This window comes from Amblyomma maculatum, chromosome 2 (assembly GCF_055883805.1).
Source record: "Amblyomma maculatum isolate TAMU_Amacu chromosome 2, ASM5588380v1, whole genome shotgun sequence".
Lineage (NCBI taxonomy): Eukaryota > Metazoa > Arthropoda > Arachnida > Ixodida > Ixodidae > Amblyomma > Amblyomma maculatum.
In genome coordinates, this window is record NC_139345.1 from 206,438,490 (window position 1) to 206,459,143 (window position 20,654).

At 46.3% G+C, this 20,654-nt stretch overlaps 1 protein-coding gene, 1 long non-coding RNA gene and 1 pseudogene across 2 annotated transcripts; 1 reads left to right on the forward strand and 2 right to left on the reverse strand.

Moving 5' to 3' along the window:
- The window catches only part of LOC146201116 (ABC transporter G family member 20-like), a 208,151-nt pseudogene that overhangs the window by 53,831 nt on the left and 133,666 nt on the right, over positions 1-20,654 (forward strand).
- On the reverse strand, positions 6,766-8,296 carry LOC146201117 (uncharacterized). Its single transcript, XM_084591795.1, has 6 exons — positions 8,149-8,296; positions 7,890-8,067; positions 7,325-7,354; positions 7,181-7,234; positions 7,007-7,051; positions 6,766-6,826 (listed from the first exon to the last, which is right to left on the reverse strand). The coding sequence occupies exons 1-6, from the start codon at positions 8,294-8,296 to the stop codon at positions 6,775-6,777; spliced, it is 507 nt and encodes a 168-aa protein (XP_084447921.1). The 3' UTR covers positions 6,766-6,774.
- On the reverse strand, positions 17,823-19,963 carry LOC146201118 (uncharacterized). The gene is made up of 3 exons (XR_014704864.1): positions 19,847-19,963; positions 18,110-18,258; positions 17,823-18,027 (listed from the first exon to the last, which is right to left on the reverse strand). It is a non-coding gene; the product is annotated as an uncharacterized LOC146201118 (long non-coding RNA).

Sequence of the window (20,654 nt, forward strand, 5' to 3'; positions counted from 1 at the left end):
AGTCAGTCAGTTCGTCCGTGTTTTGCGACGTATTCGCCTGCGCTTCGGCTGGACTCCCGGGGATCACCCGCTGCTGGCAAGCCCACGGACTTAAGGGAGCGGCGCTCGTCTCGTATGGCGGCCACATCGTGACTCTTGAGGCGTCGGACTGCAACAGTGCCCGGTGAACAATTTGGTGTTTGTTTATGTACTCTCTCGTGTTTCATCTGTTGTAAAGCCTCTACGTTATTGGATACCTGTGTAATTGCATGCTTAGCGTTTGTATTCTGTGAACCTCTCGCCTGTTATATTTCAAGTGATCTTGTGTATTCCTTTGTATCGTCTCTTGCTGTGCATAAATTGTGTTTTGTTTGTTACTTCTGACTCCGATCCTTTCTCTGGTTTGAACCGGCGACCGCTGGGCACCAAACTACCACCCCCTTCTGTCACCACAAGGTAGTTGATTTCCGGCTGAGCTTGCCACGCAGGTCGAGGGCATCTCCTTTGCGACCGGAACAGCTACCCCCACTCACTCAAAGGGTGTCTGGGAGTGTGCGCACCGTTAAGGGCGCATCGTTAATAATACCCCCTTAATTATTAACGGGTGACATCTGCCTTTTCCACTTTCGGTATAATTCCACACTGTTTCTTTTCCATCGAATTTATCCAATTTTTACCTTCTGTGTATTTCACCTGTTGCTTAACGTTCTTTATTTCCTTGTCCTTGTGACCAGCATACCTACTGGTTAGTTTCCTACTAATTTTCCTCCATTGAGAGTCAATGCTTTTTAGGTATAGGTATTTAAATACTTTAGCTGCCCATCACTTACTGTCCAATTTCCTCAGGGGTCCTCATATATTATTTTACTCTGAGCTTCTCGTACTTCGAAACAAGCTCAGCCCATATCTCCCTGTAACCTGTAACCCTGTAACCTGCAACCACAGCGCACCTAGTGGGCGAAGCGCGAAACGCCCGGTGTGGTTATGAGCCACGCTACGCTGAAGAGCCGACTTGGTAGCCCAGCTCTTGCGCTGGTATGACGTCAGTAGTCACGTGGTGCAAGGCGTAACTACCAGACCACGCTACGCTGAAGGCTCGAAACCTGGCGTAGTATTGCTTTCGCAATAAAATAATTGGTTCACAGGGACGGAAAGGCGCAGTATCTGTCACACGTGTTTTGTGCACACCTGAACCGCGCCGTAATAGAGGGGAGGGAGTGAAAGCGGAAAGAGAGAAAGGGGTGCCGTAGTCGAAGGCTTCGCTGTAATTTCGACCACCTGGGGATCCTTAACGTGTACTGATATCGCACAGCACACGGACGCCGCTAGCCACGCAGATTGCTCTCGCGTAACTCCAGGTTTAACTACAAGCTAAACCACAGCTATTTTTTTCTGCAAAGGTATCGAAAGAGACAAACCGAGGTTAGCTGATCTCTCTAGTTGGTTCACAGGAAGGGAAAGGCGCAGTATCTGTCACACTTGCTCTGTGGACGTGTGACAGATACTGCGCCTTTCCCTTCCTGTGAACCAACTAGAGAGATCGGCTAAGCGCCCGCGCGGCGGCGTGTTGGCACGCTCACACTGGCGGGAAACTTCCCGCTGCGTCGCAGCTCCTCGGAATGAAGCTCACACTACGCGCGTTTTTCCGCTACGGTTGTCGTGGAATGAGGCGCTGAGGGAGTACCCAAACCAGTTGAGCGAGAACGTGATAGTCACGTGACACCAGAGAAGGCGGCGTCGTCTTGATCGTCTGCTAGCTTTTCTCCCGTCGCCCTTTTTGTCCGGAGGATGCCTGGTTCTAACGATGAACGTTTGGCTACGGTCAACGTACTAATACTTGTCTGTTCGTTGCTTGTGCACCGTCGCCGTGCACGGAATGCACGGAAGCGCCGATTTTGGGTGCGACCCATGTTTCGCCGTCGAGATCAAGAAGGACAGGCACGCCTATTGTTGCCACGGCTGCGAGCGGAAGACGAGGCCTACTTTCGCGAGTAAGTACTGTTTCTTGTGATGCATTCGTAAAGTCGGTGCTCGTCGTACGGGGTATAACTGACATATCACCTGTCCCTTTTTAGCTACCTTCGGATGCCTCCAAGCACCTTTGACACTTTGCTGGGCTTCGTCAAGCACAGCCTCAGCCGTCAGGTGACTTCATTTAGAGATCCGATTTCGGCCCACGATCGACTGGCAATTACAGTACGGTGAGTGTCTATGACGAATCTTATCCAATTAAAATGGTTGACAGCTTACCGCAGATGTATTTGCTGAACCTGCTCCGTATAATGTGGTGCGCTGTTAGTACCTTTCAATGCAGTGCAACTAGACACATTGTTGTTTTAATTTTTAATTAGTTCTGTCTTCTTACAAAACGTACCGATCAGTTTATTGCTGCTCAATATCTCTATTATATATGTGATTGTTTTCCAGGTTTCTTGCAAATGGGGACACGTTCCGCAGCTTGTCGTATAATTTTTTAATTGGCCGATCAACAGCTTCAGTCCTCATAAGAGAAACCACAGCTGCAATATGGACGAATCTATGGGATGAATACATTCCTTTTCCTCAGACTGAGGTAGAATGGAGAAAGGTAAGAAAATTATTTAAAAAAAAAAACAAAGAAAACGAATAGCAATGTGAAAACGTAATATAGAGGCCATAGATGCTGTGTTGCAACATCCAATATGAATTTTTCAGCGTTTGTCCCTTGTCTGTCTCCTCTTTTAGTCCAGTCTTTAATTTTGCGTTGAAAAAATATGCACTCTACTTATCCATATGAACCTTGCCACCTCATTCCTAACAGTGCAAAGGTGTTCAGTACTAGCTCATTGCATGGACGACTATAAATTTCACGTTACTGTTTACGCCACCTTGCAGTGACAGTTCAGATAACCCTTAATCTAAAATTAAGGAAACAAATTTGGGAAACAAACATCTCTTTTCTTGAACAAACCGCAGAACTTGTTAAAACATTGTATGCACATGTTGCCGTGACATGTAGTGCAAGTTGAATGGAATGGTCAGTGCTACACCCTGGAGTGCCTCCTTTACTTTATTCTTTTTGTGCTGTGATTACGCAGTGAAATCTCGCATCTTCAGAGGTTTTTAAGTATTTTTTTATATGAATTGTTTTGTTTTGCGAGACCTACGTGTAAATGTTTGAAACTCGTGAAATTATTTATGTTTCATAAAGAAAATAGTTTCAGCCGAACAAACAGGAAGCAGAGATGAGGACATTTATGTTTGCATAATTTTAATTGGTTGATCATTATATGCACTATTCTCTCTCCCCACTTCTATGAAATTGTTTACTAAGCCAGCTACTGCTGCCAAATTTGTGTCTGTTTCAGATTGCATTGGACATGGAAAACTATTGGAATTTTCCAAATTGCATTGGAAGCCTTGACGGCAAGCATGTAAACATTGAATGCCCGAATAACTCTGGGTCAAGAAACATGAACTACAAAAAAACTTTCAGTGTTGTCCTTTTGGCCTGCTGTGATGCACATTACAGGTAAAGCTATTACCTGCACTTGGTTTCAACTTATTTCTAGCCATCTACAGCTCGGTGTTTTGCTTTTTTGGTTGTAGCAACGGTAAACGTTAATGTCAAAGCTGACTGATTGCTGTAAGAAATGCAGCAGCAGACAATGAGCATCTGCAGAGAAATATTTTACGACGGAGCGCTATAAAAACACCACGTTCTGATAGCATGCATTTAATATTTTTAGCAATATCAGAGTAAAATATTCTTCTATAGTGGCGTCATTTATTTTGGAGAGGTTTAACCTAGTCTTTCTCACCTGCTAGTATAGCACTCATTATTAGTTTACTGATTTCCTTCTCTTATGACATTTGTTTCAGATTCACATATGTGGATCTTTGCCACTATGGTGGTGAAGGGGACTCAGGAATATTTTTACGTTCAGATTTGCTGAAAGATCTCACCAACAACTGGTGTGGTGTTCCAGCCCCCACCACTGTCGGGTCGGCAGGTGACATTCCCTACGTTATTGTAGGTGATGAAGCCTTCCCTTTGAAGACATTCCTCATGCGTCCCTATGCCCGTCGTGGTGAGCCTGTTTATGATTAGCATTATGCATTTTATAGCCAGTAATTTCCTGATGCTCACTAAAGTTGCTCTTGTTGCCCAGGAGGTAATTCTGTTATTTGTTTTCCATTTTAGAGCAAATATCTGGGTGAAGTACCCTAGTCGAATGCGACCAAAGAGCATTATGCTCATTTAAACAGACAGTTTAGTTTGTGATCTTTGAAGTCCACATTAAAATCTCTATTTTTTTTTTGTCACAGTAACCAGCCACATATTTTTTCTCAAAAGCAACGGTACTTGCAGTAATCAAACTCGTTTTTTTAAGTCAAATATAGAATGCAAGTCATCCTTAGTGACATAACGCATTTTGTAATGCGCCATCTAGAGCAGTAATCCTCAGTAATCTGCGATTTGCTGATGACATTGCCTTGCTAAGCAACTCGGGGGATGAACTGCAAATAATGATTGATGACCTAGACAGGAAAACTAGAAAGGTAGGCTTGAAAATCAATATGCAGAAGACTAAGGTAATGTTCAACAGCGTCGGAAGGAACAGCAGTTTACATTAGGTCGCGAAGTACTGGAAGTAGTAGGCGAATATGTCTACTTAGGACAGGTAGTAACCGCAGATCCGGACCATGAAAAGGAAATAACAAGAAGAATAAGATTGGGATGGAGCGCATTTGGCAAGCACTCGCAGATTATGACTAGCAGCTTACCGGTATTGCTAAAGAGGAGAGTATATAACAGTTGCATCTTACCTGTACTCACCTATGGCGTTGAGACTTGGAGGCTAACCAAGAGAGTTCTACTTAAGTTGAGGACAACCCAGAGGGCTATGGAACGAAAAATGGTAGGGGTAACATTAAGATATAGGAAACGTGCAGAGTGGGTCAGAGAACTAACTCAAGTTACCAACATTCTAGTAGAAATTAAGAAGAAGAAATGGACATGGGCAGGACATGTAGTGCGAAGAGAGGATAACCGATGGTCGCTAAGGGTAACAAACTGGATTCCAAGGGAAGGAAAGCGTAGCAGGGGGCGGCAGAAAGTTAGGTGGCGGATAAAATTAAGAAGTTCGCAGGGGTCAAGTGGATGCAGCTGGTACAGAACCGGGTTAAGTGGAGAAATATGGGAGAGGCCTTTGCCCTGCAGTGGGTATAGTCAGGCTGCTGCTGGTGATGATGATCTAGAGCAGTAAGCATTGGTCAAATACAGCCATTATCCACTTTATTTTTCATTGTTCCTTTATGCTGTAGTGCTAAAAATTTAAAATGATTTAATGTGGCAAGTTGCTTTCAATTAATATGCCTCATGCTTTCATTTACAGACCTGCAGAAGCACAGATTAAGCCCATCTGGACGTGAGGAGTACCAGCAGAGAGCTACTTTTAATTATCGTTTAAGCCGGGCTCGTCGGGTCATTGAAAATTCGTTTGGAATTATGGCAGCAAGATGGCGAATATTAAGGAGGCCCTTTAGAGCATCAGAGGAAACGACGGAAAATATCTGCAAGGCATGTGTTGTGCTGCATAACTTCATGATGTCGGAGAGCGCATTGGCACGATCTGCCTACAGCCCAACTGGCTATGCCGACAGTGAGGACTGGCAGGGAAATGAGACTGCTGGCTTATGGAGGACAGACGGCAATGACCTTCCAGGACTTAGAGGAATAAGTAGACAAGGTTGCCACTCTGCAAGGTAAATAGGGAAAGCCTATGTCAATCAACATTTTTATGCAGTGTATCTTGAGCTACTCCGATGTTGTGTTGCAGGTCTGCTATGGATGTGCGTGACAGACTTGCACAATATTTTGTCACGGATGGCAAAGTTCCATGGCAAGAAAGGATTGTCAACCGTGCAGGACGGAAGGTAAAACAAGCAGGATAATGCTGCATCTGCTCTAAAAGATATTCTTTAAAATTAATGCAGGCATGATACTCTTGAATTCAAACAATTGTTAGCTTTATTTCCCTTCAAAATTCCAGACTTTCTTGCTCGGCTTCGTACAAAATTTTAGAAATCTTAAATATAGCTTCCGATCGCTGCCTTGGTGTTAGAGCACGAAGCTTCGCAGTGACTAAGCGGCCCGTGGCGTCACTGTCGTCACATTCTTGTTCATTCTTTTTTTTTTTCGTCATGCTAGCAAGACTGCCAGCACATCTGTCAAGGCTCGCCTTGACGCAGTCTTCAAAAGTGTCCTCTGTCCTTTTCTTTCTTCTGCAAAATGATGAAAACTGCATTGTTTCACACCATTTTTTTTATCTTTTATCTTAGGAAGTATGACACTTGCAAGTACATACCGTGAAGGTGGCCCACCTGAAGGTGTTCCTTTGGACAGCCTTGAGAAGAAAAAGCACAAAAAAGTTAATAAATGACTACATGACAAAGTTTGCTTGCTTGCTTGTCTACCTGGCTGGGGGTGTGTATCGCCCAAGTAGCTCAGTCTCAGCTGGTGCAGGGCTAAGAGGCGGCGGCCCCCAGTTTTGAGCCGTTGTAGGGCTGCTAGACCCTGGAACCCTAGCTTGGGCAGGTGCCGGGCTGCATGACAAACAATGCATTTCCAAACTTTCTGATATATATCAATTACTGCAGGCAGTTCCTGCTAATTTCAGTAAAAAGGCTGGTAGATGCTTACCTGCTGTCGTCGTCATCCGAGTTGACAACTGTGTCGTCATATCTGGATTGCATAAAATGTCAGTTCACTGAACTTACGGCATGATATGACTTATATATGGATGTGTCTACTTACAATGCGAGAAGTTGTGCCTCTGCAGGGCTCTGGCTGCTTGTATCAGCACTGCATGAAATAATTGTATTGAAATATGACATTCCTTGTACTCTCCAGGTACCAACACTGCTTGAAAACATACTGAGAAGCACAAATGTATGGTTTATCCTTGTAAGGTACAAAAACGTCGAAATCTGTAGTGTGTAGTGTATAGCACAGTACACACTTGCTTATTGAGTGTGTACTTACATTCCTAGAAGCTCCATGTCTGGAGAGCTCTGTCTTGTGTCAGTACTGCATGAAATAAGCCCACTGAAGATTGAAATGCCCTCTCACCTTGCCTCAACACTGCTTAAAATACAATCAGAAGCTTGACATTATTGCATACGTTTGCCAGCCAAACATGCCGACAATACTGCCTACCTTTCTGGGGTAGCAAACCTGCTGCAACTCGGTTGACTCGGCCCCTGTGATTGTCTGCATAACAGACGCCACACAAGAACATTTTGGTGCTCAGGCATACAAGCATGCATGCAGATCACAGCTGCAGGTTATAACTATACATACCCGGTTTTCTTTCGTATGTTTGTCGTGATCCTGAAGTGCAAAAAAAAAAAAAAAACATGTTTACAGCACTGTCAGTGAGGCAATATGCTTAATTCTTCTAACTCTCCGAGGCGTAAACGTTCAAACGACGCGAAATGAGAACATGGAATTTGCAATATTTCCCGGGAGATATCAAAGAATGTTTTAAATTCGCACTTCACAATAGCAAAGTGCCGCAAGCACAAATGGAGCCGGAAACTGCTAAGTATGGCCTGCCACTAGCGCAGCCTGGTCGGACCCAAATCTAACTAGCTTTTCAATGATATTGGGGCTAAGCACGCGTTTCGAAAGTGCGAACGAAAAGGTGTGCATGAAAAGAAGCGGTACGGGTTGTTGAGAAAGAATTATGGCGCTGAAAAAGTTCTGAGTAGGGCAAGCAAAGAAGGAAACATACATCACTGCTACAGCTTCCCACTGCGCAAATGGTAGCGGAACCTCTTTTGGAGCACTGTGGCTATGTACCAAGTCATAAAAATATTCACACTGAAAAGGTAAAACATAGCGGCAAAGGTGTCAGTATACTAACCTGCTGGCGTAGTGCGGCGTGCTTCGCAGCATGCCGTCAATCAGGGGGAAAAGCGCCCACTTTTTCGCGCCGTTGTCGCCGTTGCCGGGTGCCCCACTCCGACATGTGGCGTCAATGCCGCTGACTATCTTCAGCCAACGGTCCCTTGCATTTCTAAATTTTGCGGACGCCTGGGAAGCTGCAGAAAATGTTTTTCTCATGCTGACAGACACTTGTATCGACAACAGATACTAGACACTCCACAACAAAATAAACTTACCTGTCAGGCCAAACTCCAGTCCGATTAATTCCCATCGGTTGCTTTTTAGATCCGTGTCCTTATAGTCGCCGTGTGTCTTGTCGTAGAGGAAGCGGTAGGGTCGAATGCATTCCAAAAAACGCTCAAATTCCTCAAGCCGCATGCTCATGCTGGAACAGCAACCGCAGCGATGCTCTGTTCGCCCGCGCAGCCGCCGCCGGGAGTCATGAACTTGGACTGACGTCACGGTCTGCGCTCCGCTCCGATTGGCTACTCCGTTCTGCGGGACGGGAAAAATAGCTCCCGACCCCATCGCTCCGCGGAACGTCAAACAAGTCAGCCTGCGGGAAAAAAACCGGCTTCTGCGGGAAGCGGCACGCGGAGAACGTCCAGCGTTGCGCGTTTTCCCGCTAGTGTGAGCGTGCCTTAACTCTCTAGACTGCCGCCTCTGGTAACAGGAAGGCTGCCTTCATCAGAAACGGTCAAAGATTTAAAACAGGAAACACCAAGGAAAAGGAATGAAGACATCGCTGCCTCTAGACGTTTCCACGGCCCAACTTTGATGACGCCGCAAATATTTTCTTCTCGGCAATAGTCACATCGTTTCCGCCCGAACAAACATGAATAATAATAATAATAATAATAATAATAATAATAATAATAATAATAATAATAATAATAATAATAATAATAATAATAATAATAATAATAATAATAATAATAATAATAATAGGTTTAAAGGAAAGGAAAGGCTCAGTATCTGTCGCACTTATTCTGTGGACACTTGAACCGCGGCATAAGAGAAGGGTGGAAGGTGGCAGTGAAAGCGGAAAGAGAGAAAGAGGAGCCATAGTGGAGGGCTACGAGTAATTTCGACCTACACGTACGGACGCCTCTCCGTTTCGCCTCTATCGACACGCAGCCGCCGGCTGTCGGAACCGAACCCGGGTACTCCACGAGAACATTAGTCGGGCATCTTCACCACTTTGCCATCAAGCCACCGACCAGTCCGCGCTAGGCCATGTCACCCATCAGTTGCCGCCAGCTACAGCAGAAGCCAATTAGGTCATGTCACGTGGACTCGTCAAGTGCAATCACGTGGGCTTCATCGCCGACCAACCTGCGCTCAGTGATCAGGTCATGTGACCCGGTTACCTGATCACTTGGCGATAATTAAGAAGTTTAAGTCGTCACAAGGTAAAGTGCCCTTTCTCGGCCAATTAGGGAATTTCTTTACGAAGTAAGCAGCTTCTGTTGTGGAAAATATGGGTGGTTCTAAGCGTCTCTTCAGAACTGAAATCAGTGACAAACCCGTGCCCCGCTGGGGTTGTGCAGTGGTAAGACGCCCGACTACTGTGCCGGAGTACCCGGGTTCGATCCCGACCGCGGCGGCTGCATTTGGATAGAGGCGAAACGAAGAGGCGTCCGTGTGCTGTGCGATGTCAGCGCACGTTAAAAATCCCCAGGTGGTCGAAATTACTCCGTAGCCCTCCACTACGGCTCCTCTTTCACTCCCACCTTCCTCTCTTCCCTAACGGCGCGGTTGAGGTGTCCACAGAAAACAGTTGAGACAGTTATCTCGCCTTTCCCTTTCTATAAATCAATCAATCAGTTTTTATCCATTGCGGCGGGGTTCAGGTATCCACAGAACCAAGTGTGACAGATACTGCGTCTTTCCTTTCCTGTGAACCAATTATTATTATTTAAACCCGCCATTATTATGTGTTATGCCAAACTATACTCTGGGACACTTTTTCTTGGCAATGGGCGCAAAGGTAGGGGAGGCGGGGCCTTTAAACGTGTCGCTCCGCCATGTAGTTCGACCGCACGGCTTTCGGCCTGCATAGACGTTGGAGATCATTTCTTTCGTTTGCTTCGACAGCCAGCGTCTCTTCAACTTCACTCAAATCTTGTCTGGTGAAAACGCTTCAAGTCGTTGCGGAGTGAACGAACCCGAACCGGAACGACCCGAAGAGGCGGCAGTCGCCATCTTGTCTGCAAAGTCGGGGCCTCTCTAAACCTCGCGACAGACATCACAGAAGAAAACCAGGTGGAACCAAGACAAGTGTTTTAGGCATAGAAGCTTCATTTCGGAAAATCAGTTCTGTTATAAAAATATACCGTAAATAACTAGCGCTGTGATTTCAATTTGCGTTTGCAGAAACTACTCATGTAACTAGGGGCTATATTCAGCTGCGTAGGAAGATGGTGTGTTTTGGCTCTGTAGCTTTGGCTTCATTGCCAAGAAAAAGTGTCCCCGAGTATAGGGGACTGCCCATGGGTACCTCGAGCGAACGACTGCTCCGACTCGGGGTGCATAACACGTGGGATGAATTGGCGGAGTCCGTGCGAGTCTTCCAATTAGAGAGACTAAGCACGACCGAGATGGGCAGGGTGATCCTTGCAAAAGTAGGCCTCAACTCAGACAGAGGAGTTCAACCAAAAGTCACAATTAATAGTGAAATCAGGAATGCCTTCGTAGCCCCCCCTTCCCTAGAAATATGCATCCAGACTTTATTGTCGAAAGAAGGGCCAAACGAGCCGAAGCTCTAGAGCGACGGTACAGGAACATGAGAGCAAAGGAAGAAGTCTATGTTGATGCGGCAAGTGGCAGAACAGGTGCGGCGGTAGCTTCGGTAGTCGATGGCCGAGGGGCACCGGTATCCGCGGCAGCCATGAGAGGCCGCAACGTAGAGACTGCGGAGGAAGGTGCGATAGCGCTAGCTTGCGTAGGAACGGAAGCCAAGTTCATAATTAGCGACAGCAAAACTATCATTCAAAATTTAGGGAAGGGGAGCATATCGCCGGAGGCGGCCAAAATTATCACCCAAAGAACGCTGAATAGGAAAATTCAGTTAATTTGGACACCCGCTCACGCTGCCGTTCCTGGTAACGAGGCGGCTCACGAGCTAGCTCGAGCTCTCTACTTCCGGGTAGCCGTCGAGCCCCCCGAACACTGGGCATACGACGAGCGTCTGCAAAATTACGGGGAAATCATCGACCATTATAAATTGGGACGTAGACTGGCACCCCCGCCAGATGCTAGACTAAATAATAGAGAAGCTGTCGCGTGGAGGCGGCTACAAACTAATACATTCATTTACCCGGTCTGGGCGTTTCACGCGCTACCAGACCTTAGGGACAAGGATCAATGCAAACACTGTGGGGCGAGAGGGATCCTCGACAACATAATTTGGGAGTGCCCACAATCTCCAGGGATAGGAAAAAAATTAGCTGTGGCTTAGCTCTGGTTAAGCCTGAGTGATTCTGGTTGCGCTTGGCTCTGTTGGTGGTTTTGCATGGCTTCGCCTTTTGTGCAACTAAAGAATTTACTCTGGACACAATACGGTATCAACTGTTTGTTTATTCCAATGAACATGCTTTGGTGGTCCATAAAGTAGTGACTCTTGGTCTGAACACTGGCTCTTCTACACGGTGCTTTCTTCTGTGGTAATTATATCACTCTGCACTACTCATAGACGATTCTTCGGCATTCAGAAAGTCCATGAAACTACTCTCGCTCACTGAACTTGTAGAACGCCGCCGGGCTCGCCATTCTGCGGATAACTGATTTATTTATAAGAGGGGAAAGGTCCGGTAACTGTCTCACTTGTTTTCTGTGGACATCTCAACCGCACCGTAAGGGAAGGGAGGAAGGTGGGAGTGAAAGTGGAAAGAGAGAAAGAGGAGCCGTAGTGGGGGGCTACGAAGTAATTTCGAGCACCTGGGGATAGGCGCGTTGCTTAGCCAACCGCTCTTGCCTTTCTTGATCTGTCTCCTCGGCACGGCGCCGGCGTTTGCGCGCACGTCGCTCCAGCGACGCCTTGTACAACTCCTCAGGCATAACTAATACTGGTTTCCATTAGGCGAACAGGAGCACTTTTAGCTGCACTAAAAGTGCTTCCGCGAGTTTCAGCGCCCAGTGGTCGAACAGGAGCAGTAGCGTTGTGTTCCATTGGCAGAGGAGGCGCGCTGTTGGGGTCCTGGGAGCAGCCGAGAGCTGTCCTCGGTGCTCCGTCGCCAGCGGCGGAGTACAGGGAGAACGGAGAAAGTCACGTGACCTTTTTTATTTGATTTATTTATAGGAAGGGAAAGGCACGGTAACTGTCTCACTTGATTTCTGTGGACACCGCAACCGCGCCGTAAGGGAAGGGAGGAAGATGGGAGTGAAAGTAGAAAGAGAGAAAGAGGAGCCGTAGTGGAGGGCTACGGAGTAATTTCGACCACCTGGGTATCTTTAACGTGCGCTGACATCGCACAGCACACGACGCCTCTTCGTTTCGCCTCCATCGAAACGCAGCCGCCGAGGTCGGGTTCGAACCCGGGTACTCCGGCACAGTAGTCGGGCGTCTTACCACTGCACCACCCCGGCGGGGCGTGACCTTTTTGGTGTCACTTCTGGCACGGTCGGTCTCGAGGGAGAGCGCGCGCGCTCTCTCCCTCGGGACCGGCCGTTCTTCTGGTTATTCGCCGCCCGGAGCCCGGACAGGACGGTCGAGAAAAATGGCGGAAGACGGCAGCGGTGGCGTTTGGCCGGCAGATATGGGCAACGCAAGCGCGGGAAAAGTTTGATCACATGACGCCTGACGTCACGCGCTCCGCCTCGGTACAGCGAGCAGCGTGAATGTTCCATTGGGGAGACGAGAACGCGCGTCCCCAGTGCTTTCGTACGCTGCTCTGGCTGCTCGTTGCTCTTGCTCCTGTTCGCCCAATGGAGACCGATATAGGATGGATGGACTAAACTTTAATGTCCAACAGATAAGGTGATCTACCCACCCCCCGACACGCAGGTCAAGGGGCGGGCGCCGCCGCCTCAAAGGCAGGCCGGGAGGTCTTGAGTCCCAGCAGCCTCTTCAGCCAGTTGGACGAGTAGGAGCTGGAGCTCAGGGTCCAAGCTGCGCAGCAGGGTCTCCCAGGTGTCTTTACAGCCTCCTGGGAGAATACGGGCATTCCCATATTATGGGGTCGAGGGTCCCTCTCACCCCACAAAGATTGCACTTGTCACTCCTAGCCTCAGGGAACATGTGGTTCGCCATAACCGGGTGCGGATATGTATAAGTTTGCAGTCGCCCCCACGCCACTGCTTGTCTGCTGTTTAATTTCGGGTCTGGTGGGGGTACCAGTCTACGATCCAATCTGTAGTGCTGCGTGATCTCCCCATATTTTAGCAAGCGCTCTCCGCTTCCTCGGTCATCCAGTGGCCCTGTAGCGGCTCGGCGGTAGAGATCTCGAGCCAGCTTGTGGGCCGCCTTGTTGCCGGGGACGGCTTCGTGCGCAGGAGTCCAAATTATTTGAATTTTCCTATCCAACTTTTTCTGGCCCAGGATTCTGGCTGCTAAGGGCGAGATCCTGCCCTTGCTAAAATTTTGTATGGCAGTTTTGCTGTCACTGATGACAAACTTCGCTTCCGTTCCGACGCAAGCTAACGCGATCGCAGTTTCCTCGGCTATTTCTATGTTCCGCCCGCGCAAAGTGGCAGCTGTCACGGGATTGCTCCGGCCGCTGACGACCGTTGCTACCGTGAAACTGCCACCACCTCCCGCCGTGTCTACATAGGCCACTTCATGTTCCGAAATTTCGCCGAATCTAATTTCTAATGCTTCGACTCGTTTTTTCCTCCTGTCTTTGTTATATTCTGGGTGCATGTTTTTTGGCAGCGGGGGAATCACCAAATTTTGTCTGAATTCTCTAGCTAAAGCGGAGCGCGCCTGCGGCGCTAGGTTAGTCCTCTTCTAGCGAGCGCCCTCACGCGGCGGGCCGAGGAGGCCATCACGTGGTAGCCGCCGCGCCGAGCGAAGGAACGACTACGGCTGAAGAGACGATCGAGTTGGGGCCCTTGCTCTCCTCTGGTCGTGACAGCGTGCGTCACGAAGCGAAGGAACGACCTCCACCGACAGCAGAAAGGTGCTAGCAGTATTGCTTTCGCAATAAAAATATTACAAGTACAGAAGCATAGGATACCCTGCTGCGAAGCGCGGACCCTGCGATCCAGCACCGCATCGTCCATCTGGCGGAAGAGGCCGCAACAAGCCAAGGGCTACCTGCCAGCCTCTAATCCGCGGGCGCACGACTCCTCGTCTTCCCCGGCACGCGTGCCGGGGGCGGGGAAGAGGAAGCCCATTTCCGATAGAATTAAAAGTTGTGCAACCAACCAACCAGGGTTGCAGATGGGACTAGATGACACAGCCAAGACCGTAAAAGCATGCCCACAATTCGCCGTGAGATCGACCTAGAGGTGGCGCCACCGTCACTCCGGGAGTGTGGATCGGCAGCCGGCGGCGCTCGCAGAAACGCACGCTGCGTAGGTCTGCTTCCGAGTTTACAGCGGGTTTGTCGGCGATGAAAACGTGTCTTCTGCAGTATTTCTGCAATATTGCAGAAAGAAATCCAAGGATTTCGCCAATGCAGCAGAAGAAGAGCGGATTTTAGGAAAACAAAGCACGCAACCACCAGTCTTCTAGATTTACTTTGCACGTTTCTTGCGCTGTACCGCGCTCACGCGCCTAATGCTTGGGCCTGCCTAATGACAGCTTTGTTTTTCTATCGACTTTTAAACAGTTTGCGCGTGTCTCATGCGAGTGAGACCGGCGAATATAGTGTCAAACCCACGCAGATACAAGGTTCGTGTTCTGACCTGCAGTAATTTGGATTGAATAGAGAAAGCCTGGTTCATTATATCGTACTTGACTCGAGGATTAAGCAGGTTAAATGTAGCATTGGCAGCGCACTGCATGGCGAGTTGCTTTAGACTGAGTGCACATCAACTCTGGCCCCCAGGCAACCACGCACAAGTATTCCCCGAAAATGAGATCACGCCGACACTGTACTGGAAACCTCGCCGCACTGGAAAGCTGAATGTTCACGTGTACAGCGCTGAGTGGATTGAATTTGCCGAGATGCTTTTTTGCGACCACTGTCATAGAATGTGATAGCGTATTAATGCATGCGCCACTAACTGTAAATGATTTCCTGAAACCGAGGAAAGTATAAGGGATTTCTGATGTGTGTGATGTTAATATATAACGGTAAATTAGTAGTGTAATTATTTTGTTTTGCAATGCGAATAAATTTCCCCGTGTGAGAGAACTTTTACACACTTGACAGAATTTACAATAATCAGCGTATAATTTTTAGTAACGTTAAAGTGCAAGTTACTAATTACTCGCTGCGAAGACATCGTTATAAATTGCACATGAGCACTGTCATGTTCTGGGAAGCAATTTTACAGGCTGAAAATTTTTTTATCGCTAATTATTTAGCAGTGACTAAATCTTATGCGAAGTAAAATATTAGGGATGCTTCCAAAACAGATGCCGGATATAAAACTATTCCGAAAGAAATGGAGACCATCTTATCATGCGACTATAGAAATGTATTTATCCCCGAACTAAACACTGATATTTAAGCCCGCGTGAAGCTGTTTTACTCCCCTTGTCAGAAATGACGAGTTTTGTCGGAAGACAGCACTTGGACGAAAAGGGATTATAGTGATTATAATAGGCTACCAGTAAAGTACATTGATCTAGGTGTATTATGTAATATTTAGGGTAACAATTAGGTGTGGGGAATATGTTTACCAAACATTCGAGCATTTCTCTAAAGCAAAATGTGCTCACTGAACCGTTTACGGATGCACTGAAGCCTTCAACGACAAAAAAAATGAAAAGAAAAGAAATGCATATTGGCCCGGGTTTAAAGGGGCCCACAAACACCTCCCGAGCACTCCTCACAAACTATCTCAGTCGCTAGATTATGCTGCGATACACATTTGAACGCAATAATACACGTCTACGCGCAGTGCAGGTCCCACAATCCCATTCGAAAGTTGGCGCGTTCTTTCCTTCGACTTTTGCCAGTCCTCCTCCTCCTCTGTGCAACGCTGCTACGTGCATGCGTTTTCGAATGACTATTGGTCTGCTTCTTTGCGACGTCACACAGCCATTAAACTATCGCTTATGCCAGAAAAATCGAAATACGCTTAACTTTTAATTATCAGGAAAGAAAATTAGGATGTTCTGTAGACAGAAACATTTTTTCAAAGCTTTTTTTTCCTGCACTTCCGGTCTCGCGCGCGCACGCGCGCATCTTTGCCCTTCGCGCAGGCACCACGGCAATCGCGGCGCGGTCGCGAGCGGCGATCTCGTTTCAGTTCCTTGCAGTGTACTTGCGGGGCACTTTCCGCCTGTGAATGTTCTCGTTTATTGTGTCGCCCATGCGAAATGAACTTCGAAGTCGGCTTACAGGTTTACAACATTAAGTCGGTGCTTTAAATGTCGGGCCCCAATCCACTGCGCCTTACGTAGTGCAGCAAAATTTCGGAGGCAACCGCTGCTCCGTTCCTGTGTCCACCAAACCAAAATACGCACCTCGGATCAAGTCAAGGCGACAACATACGCTGGTAAGTAATGTGTTTACTAGCTTGACCATTAGCGCACAGATAAGCGACGGTTTCACAGGTGCAACGAGTTAGTCATTGTTGTAATGCATCATTACTGTGGCGGCTATTAAAATCCTACCGTCTTAACCGTTGACTTGATTGCGTGAAACTACTCACGGAGGTTGCATTTTGTCTCGTAGTAAGTTTGTAGGTTATAAACTTTTGCCTTATAGTAAATTAGCTAAGACAACTGTACCTACCTGGCTTGGCCGTGGCGATGCGCGAACCCGTGGTATCATGTGCTGGCGTTGGCAGCTTTCGGCCCCCGATACTGGCGCAGATTGCGGGTTCGCATTGTACGCAGCAGCAGCGAATTAAGCACCCTTACCTAACTTACTGCGAGCAAATAGAAGTTACCGCAATATCAAAGCTCCGTGTGCAGTTTCACCACAAACTACTGAGCGGTTAGGCCGGTGAGATACAAGACGCCGCAGTAATCACGTATTAGCATTCGCATGCTGTATCTGCCCCTTGCAAGGTTTCACATGACGTGCAGTGATGAGGAGGCACCGAAGAAACAAAGAAAACAACTTTATTTCGAGAGAAGGCCTACAGAATTTCTCTAGATAAGTCCTAGAGCATATTCCATTATGTCCTGAGGGTAAACAATTGACGTTATTAAAAAAAAAAAAAAAAAAAAAAAAACTTCTCTCCGCAGCGAAGCGTTGTGCTTTCTTAGTCGCTCAGCAGTATAAATTATCGCTAAGAACACAGTATTATATCGCCCACATAATAATAATAAGCGCAATTACACTGTTGTCTTCTAAACTGTGGACCTTAACGGATGCGGAACAGCGAGCCTGTGAAAAGAGAGATGTGACATGGTCACTTGTGAAGTCGGCTCACTTTAATTACTTCCATTTACTTCCAGCTTGACCTCAAGAAGCTGAACAACTCTGATCGGCATAATTATTCGCTATCTAGCTTTACACACACCCTGAACCCACAGTTGCTCTGTCTTTCCTACTTTTTGTTTCAAGTGGCAGCTTTGATGCAATACTTGAAGGGCCTGCGAGCGGTCGCACACCATGTGGAGCTGCCGCGATAAGCAAACAGCAACATGCTTTGTGTGCACGTTTGCTTGGCCGCAGCCAGAAGCGAAACACAGAGACATGGGTACAAGACTGCACTCACTACGACAAAAAAAGTCATATGAAACTGCGCTCCAGTTATTGTTAGTCGCAGCAAACATATTGAAACAATTGTTTTGGCTCCAGCGGCCAATGCTGTGCCTCGATGATGCCAGTCTGTTGAGCATTTGGGTTAAGTATACTGACAGTTGTGCTGTGCAATTGAATAGTCATGATGAAGCCTGTGCCTGTGTGCAGCAATTACTTCTTTTGACGGTCTTTCATAGGCATCAGTCATAAGGTGGCGCTCTGAAGCTATGCTTGCAGCTGTGTCTCTGTGTGAAGAGCCCTGAGACCGTTTCTCCGCATCCTGGAGGAGCCTCTGGACGTACGCTGCGCGAAATAGCCATCGTGATTACAACAGTTCACTTAGTTTTTTGTGTAATAATATAAGTAAAACGAAGTTTTAACTTACAAAAAGTATGCTCCATTTTCACTGAAGCGGCACTGAAATGTCCTTTTCTTGATTTTGCCATTTTCACTTTCCAGCCGTCCTCTCCTTTCTTTTTCTGTGCCTGGAGCTTAGAAGAATTTTCATTGAAGTGAATAACAGCCAGATGTGACCTAAAAAGAAGGTAAATATGAATTAATTTCTCATACTTTGGAAAAAAATGTGTTTCTTGTTGCCTACTAGCAAAATTATACCAAGTAGAGGCTACTATAAGAAACCATTATGCATTATATTCACATCACTGCAGCAGAGATTGCTTCTGTTTTAGCTTCTATATCCAGCGCCTTTATATCAAATTAAAAATGTGTTGCAATGATCTTCAATCAGCAAAATGAATGTATGACATCGGCTATACAACTTCATATCGTGGATCACCCATGTTCTCCCTGCTGTGGTATTCTAGCGATCATCATTAGTCCAAGTGATCAAGTGAACCTTGAGCATTCTTTCAATATCAACACATTAGCTTCGGGACATTCGAGATGGTTCTAGAGGGGTCGGAAACTTGCGCTGATAACTTCCAGTTCTTTAAAAACTACCTTTGTCTTGGGACTGCACTAAGATGAGCAAAAAAGAGAGACAAGGTGTTTTTCCAGCCAGCCCTCCATGCTTGCCCTCAACTTTGTGTCATTGCAGTGTCTCAGCTCATGTCATTTCTGTCTGTATGTATTCCTGGTGCACTGTTCTTTATCTCATCCCATCTGCCTATTTTAATATAACAGCACTGACTTTCAATGAGGACCCTTGGTGGCCTGTGCAGTGCGTCTATAGCCTCCTGTCTCACTTTTTCCATGGAAGGGGATAACAGAATGGCTAGTGCTACCATTCTACCAAATATGGTTTTACCATATTATATGAAGCATCCTTGAATGTCAGAAGTGTGCACTGCAGTCTCCTCCAAATGTATAATAACTACCTTTGACATGGAAGTGTTCCAAGTTTTGAAAAGAAAGACACAAGATAAGTTCAGCTAATTTTACAGCAGTGTATTTACTATCAGGATGGAAGGATTGTGGCAGCTGGCTCATAAGGTGCATTGAGTGCCTACTTTATGCAGAAGTTGGATTGAGTTACGTGGTGGGCGCTTTTTTTTTGGCAGATGTGAGGGTGGACTCCTGTGAATCGCAATTGTAGGGTCTTGTTTTACCTGGCCTGATAACATGAGAACTCCAGATCAAGCACTGCACTAAGGAGACTGAAGTCAAGCCCAACTTCCATAAAAAGAAGGCGCCAAATGCGTCCAGTAACACAGCAGCTTCTCGCTCCTCACATTAAAAAAAAAAAAAAAAACCTTTGAACTTTTTTTCTCTAAACCTCAGCACTAGACCATGAGAATGACTGTTTTGAGGTCATTGAAATTGGTCACAAAGCAATTTTTCAGCCCTCCAGGGCTATTCCATAGCATGAACTAAAAGCAATCTGCTTAGTTGCAAGTTCCAATGGGCTGCTTAGCAAGTTGAAGAATCAAAAGGAGCAAAAGGAAATGGAGCAAATGATATGAACTTCTGGTTTTCTTTTTCGCACTGTGTTCTATTTCCTATGGTCTCTGTTCCTTTTATAATGACAATATTATGTACATACATTAAAAGCTTCATGCAAAGACTTATTGTTTGCACATGCCATGCAGAAAAGTTGGACTACATAGTCACACTGGAGGGAAAAATAATGTCTTAGTCTTCTCTTTCATTCAACAAACCTTACTTGCATCCCACCATCCGAGTATGCAATTGATTTGGGAGCAAACTTGATGACAAAGTTGTGAAAAGATTCAAGGGAAGATGTTTGGGCTTTGGGAGACAGTTGTCGAGTGTCAATCAAAAACTGGGAGTTCTTCAGCATGGAGTTCAGCTTCTTGAAAGCACATGAATCTGTTAAAAATATATACATAAAAAATATATATAAATATTTGGCTGATGAGTTGCAGTGTTGATGTGTGTTCCAGTCAATCGTAGATGCTGAACCTGCTTACAGCTGCTGCATTGCAGCTGAAAACAGTTTTAGCATCATATTCTTAAAAACACCCCAGGTCTTGTACTACTATATTACGGTGAAAAGAAATCTAAGAGATGTTGTCGAGCAAACATGCTACACTTTGTCTTCTTTAAAATTGTCAGTATAGGACAGTATGGAAAATCCCATTGTATTTGTGTTCCATACTAGCATGTATAACCAAGCTGCCTCAGTATTAAAATATCTTGCAGTCTCAGCACTCACATTTACATTATTTTGTTTCATCACTTCATTAGGGGTTTCTTTCTCAGCTATGTCATATGTGAACTTCCTGTTATGTGCGAATGTATACAAAGTTTTTTCTGTGAAGTTCTAGTTGCATTACCTATCTCTTAAATTTATCATTGGTTGACAAATGCCACAAGTGTGAGCCGTGCACCTTCCAAACAACATCAAAGTGAAAACTTTACAAAAAAAAAACTATACAGAACAAATTACCTCTGCTCATCCATTGCCTGTTTGCAAGGAGCTAATGCAGGCATTTGATGTATGGTCTATC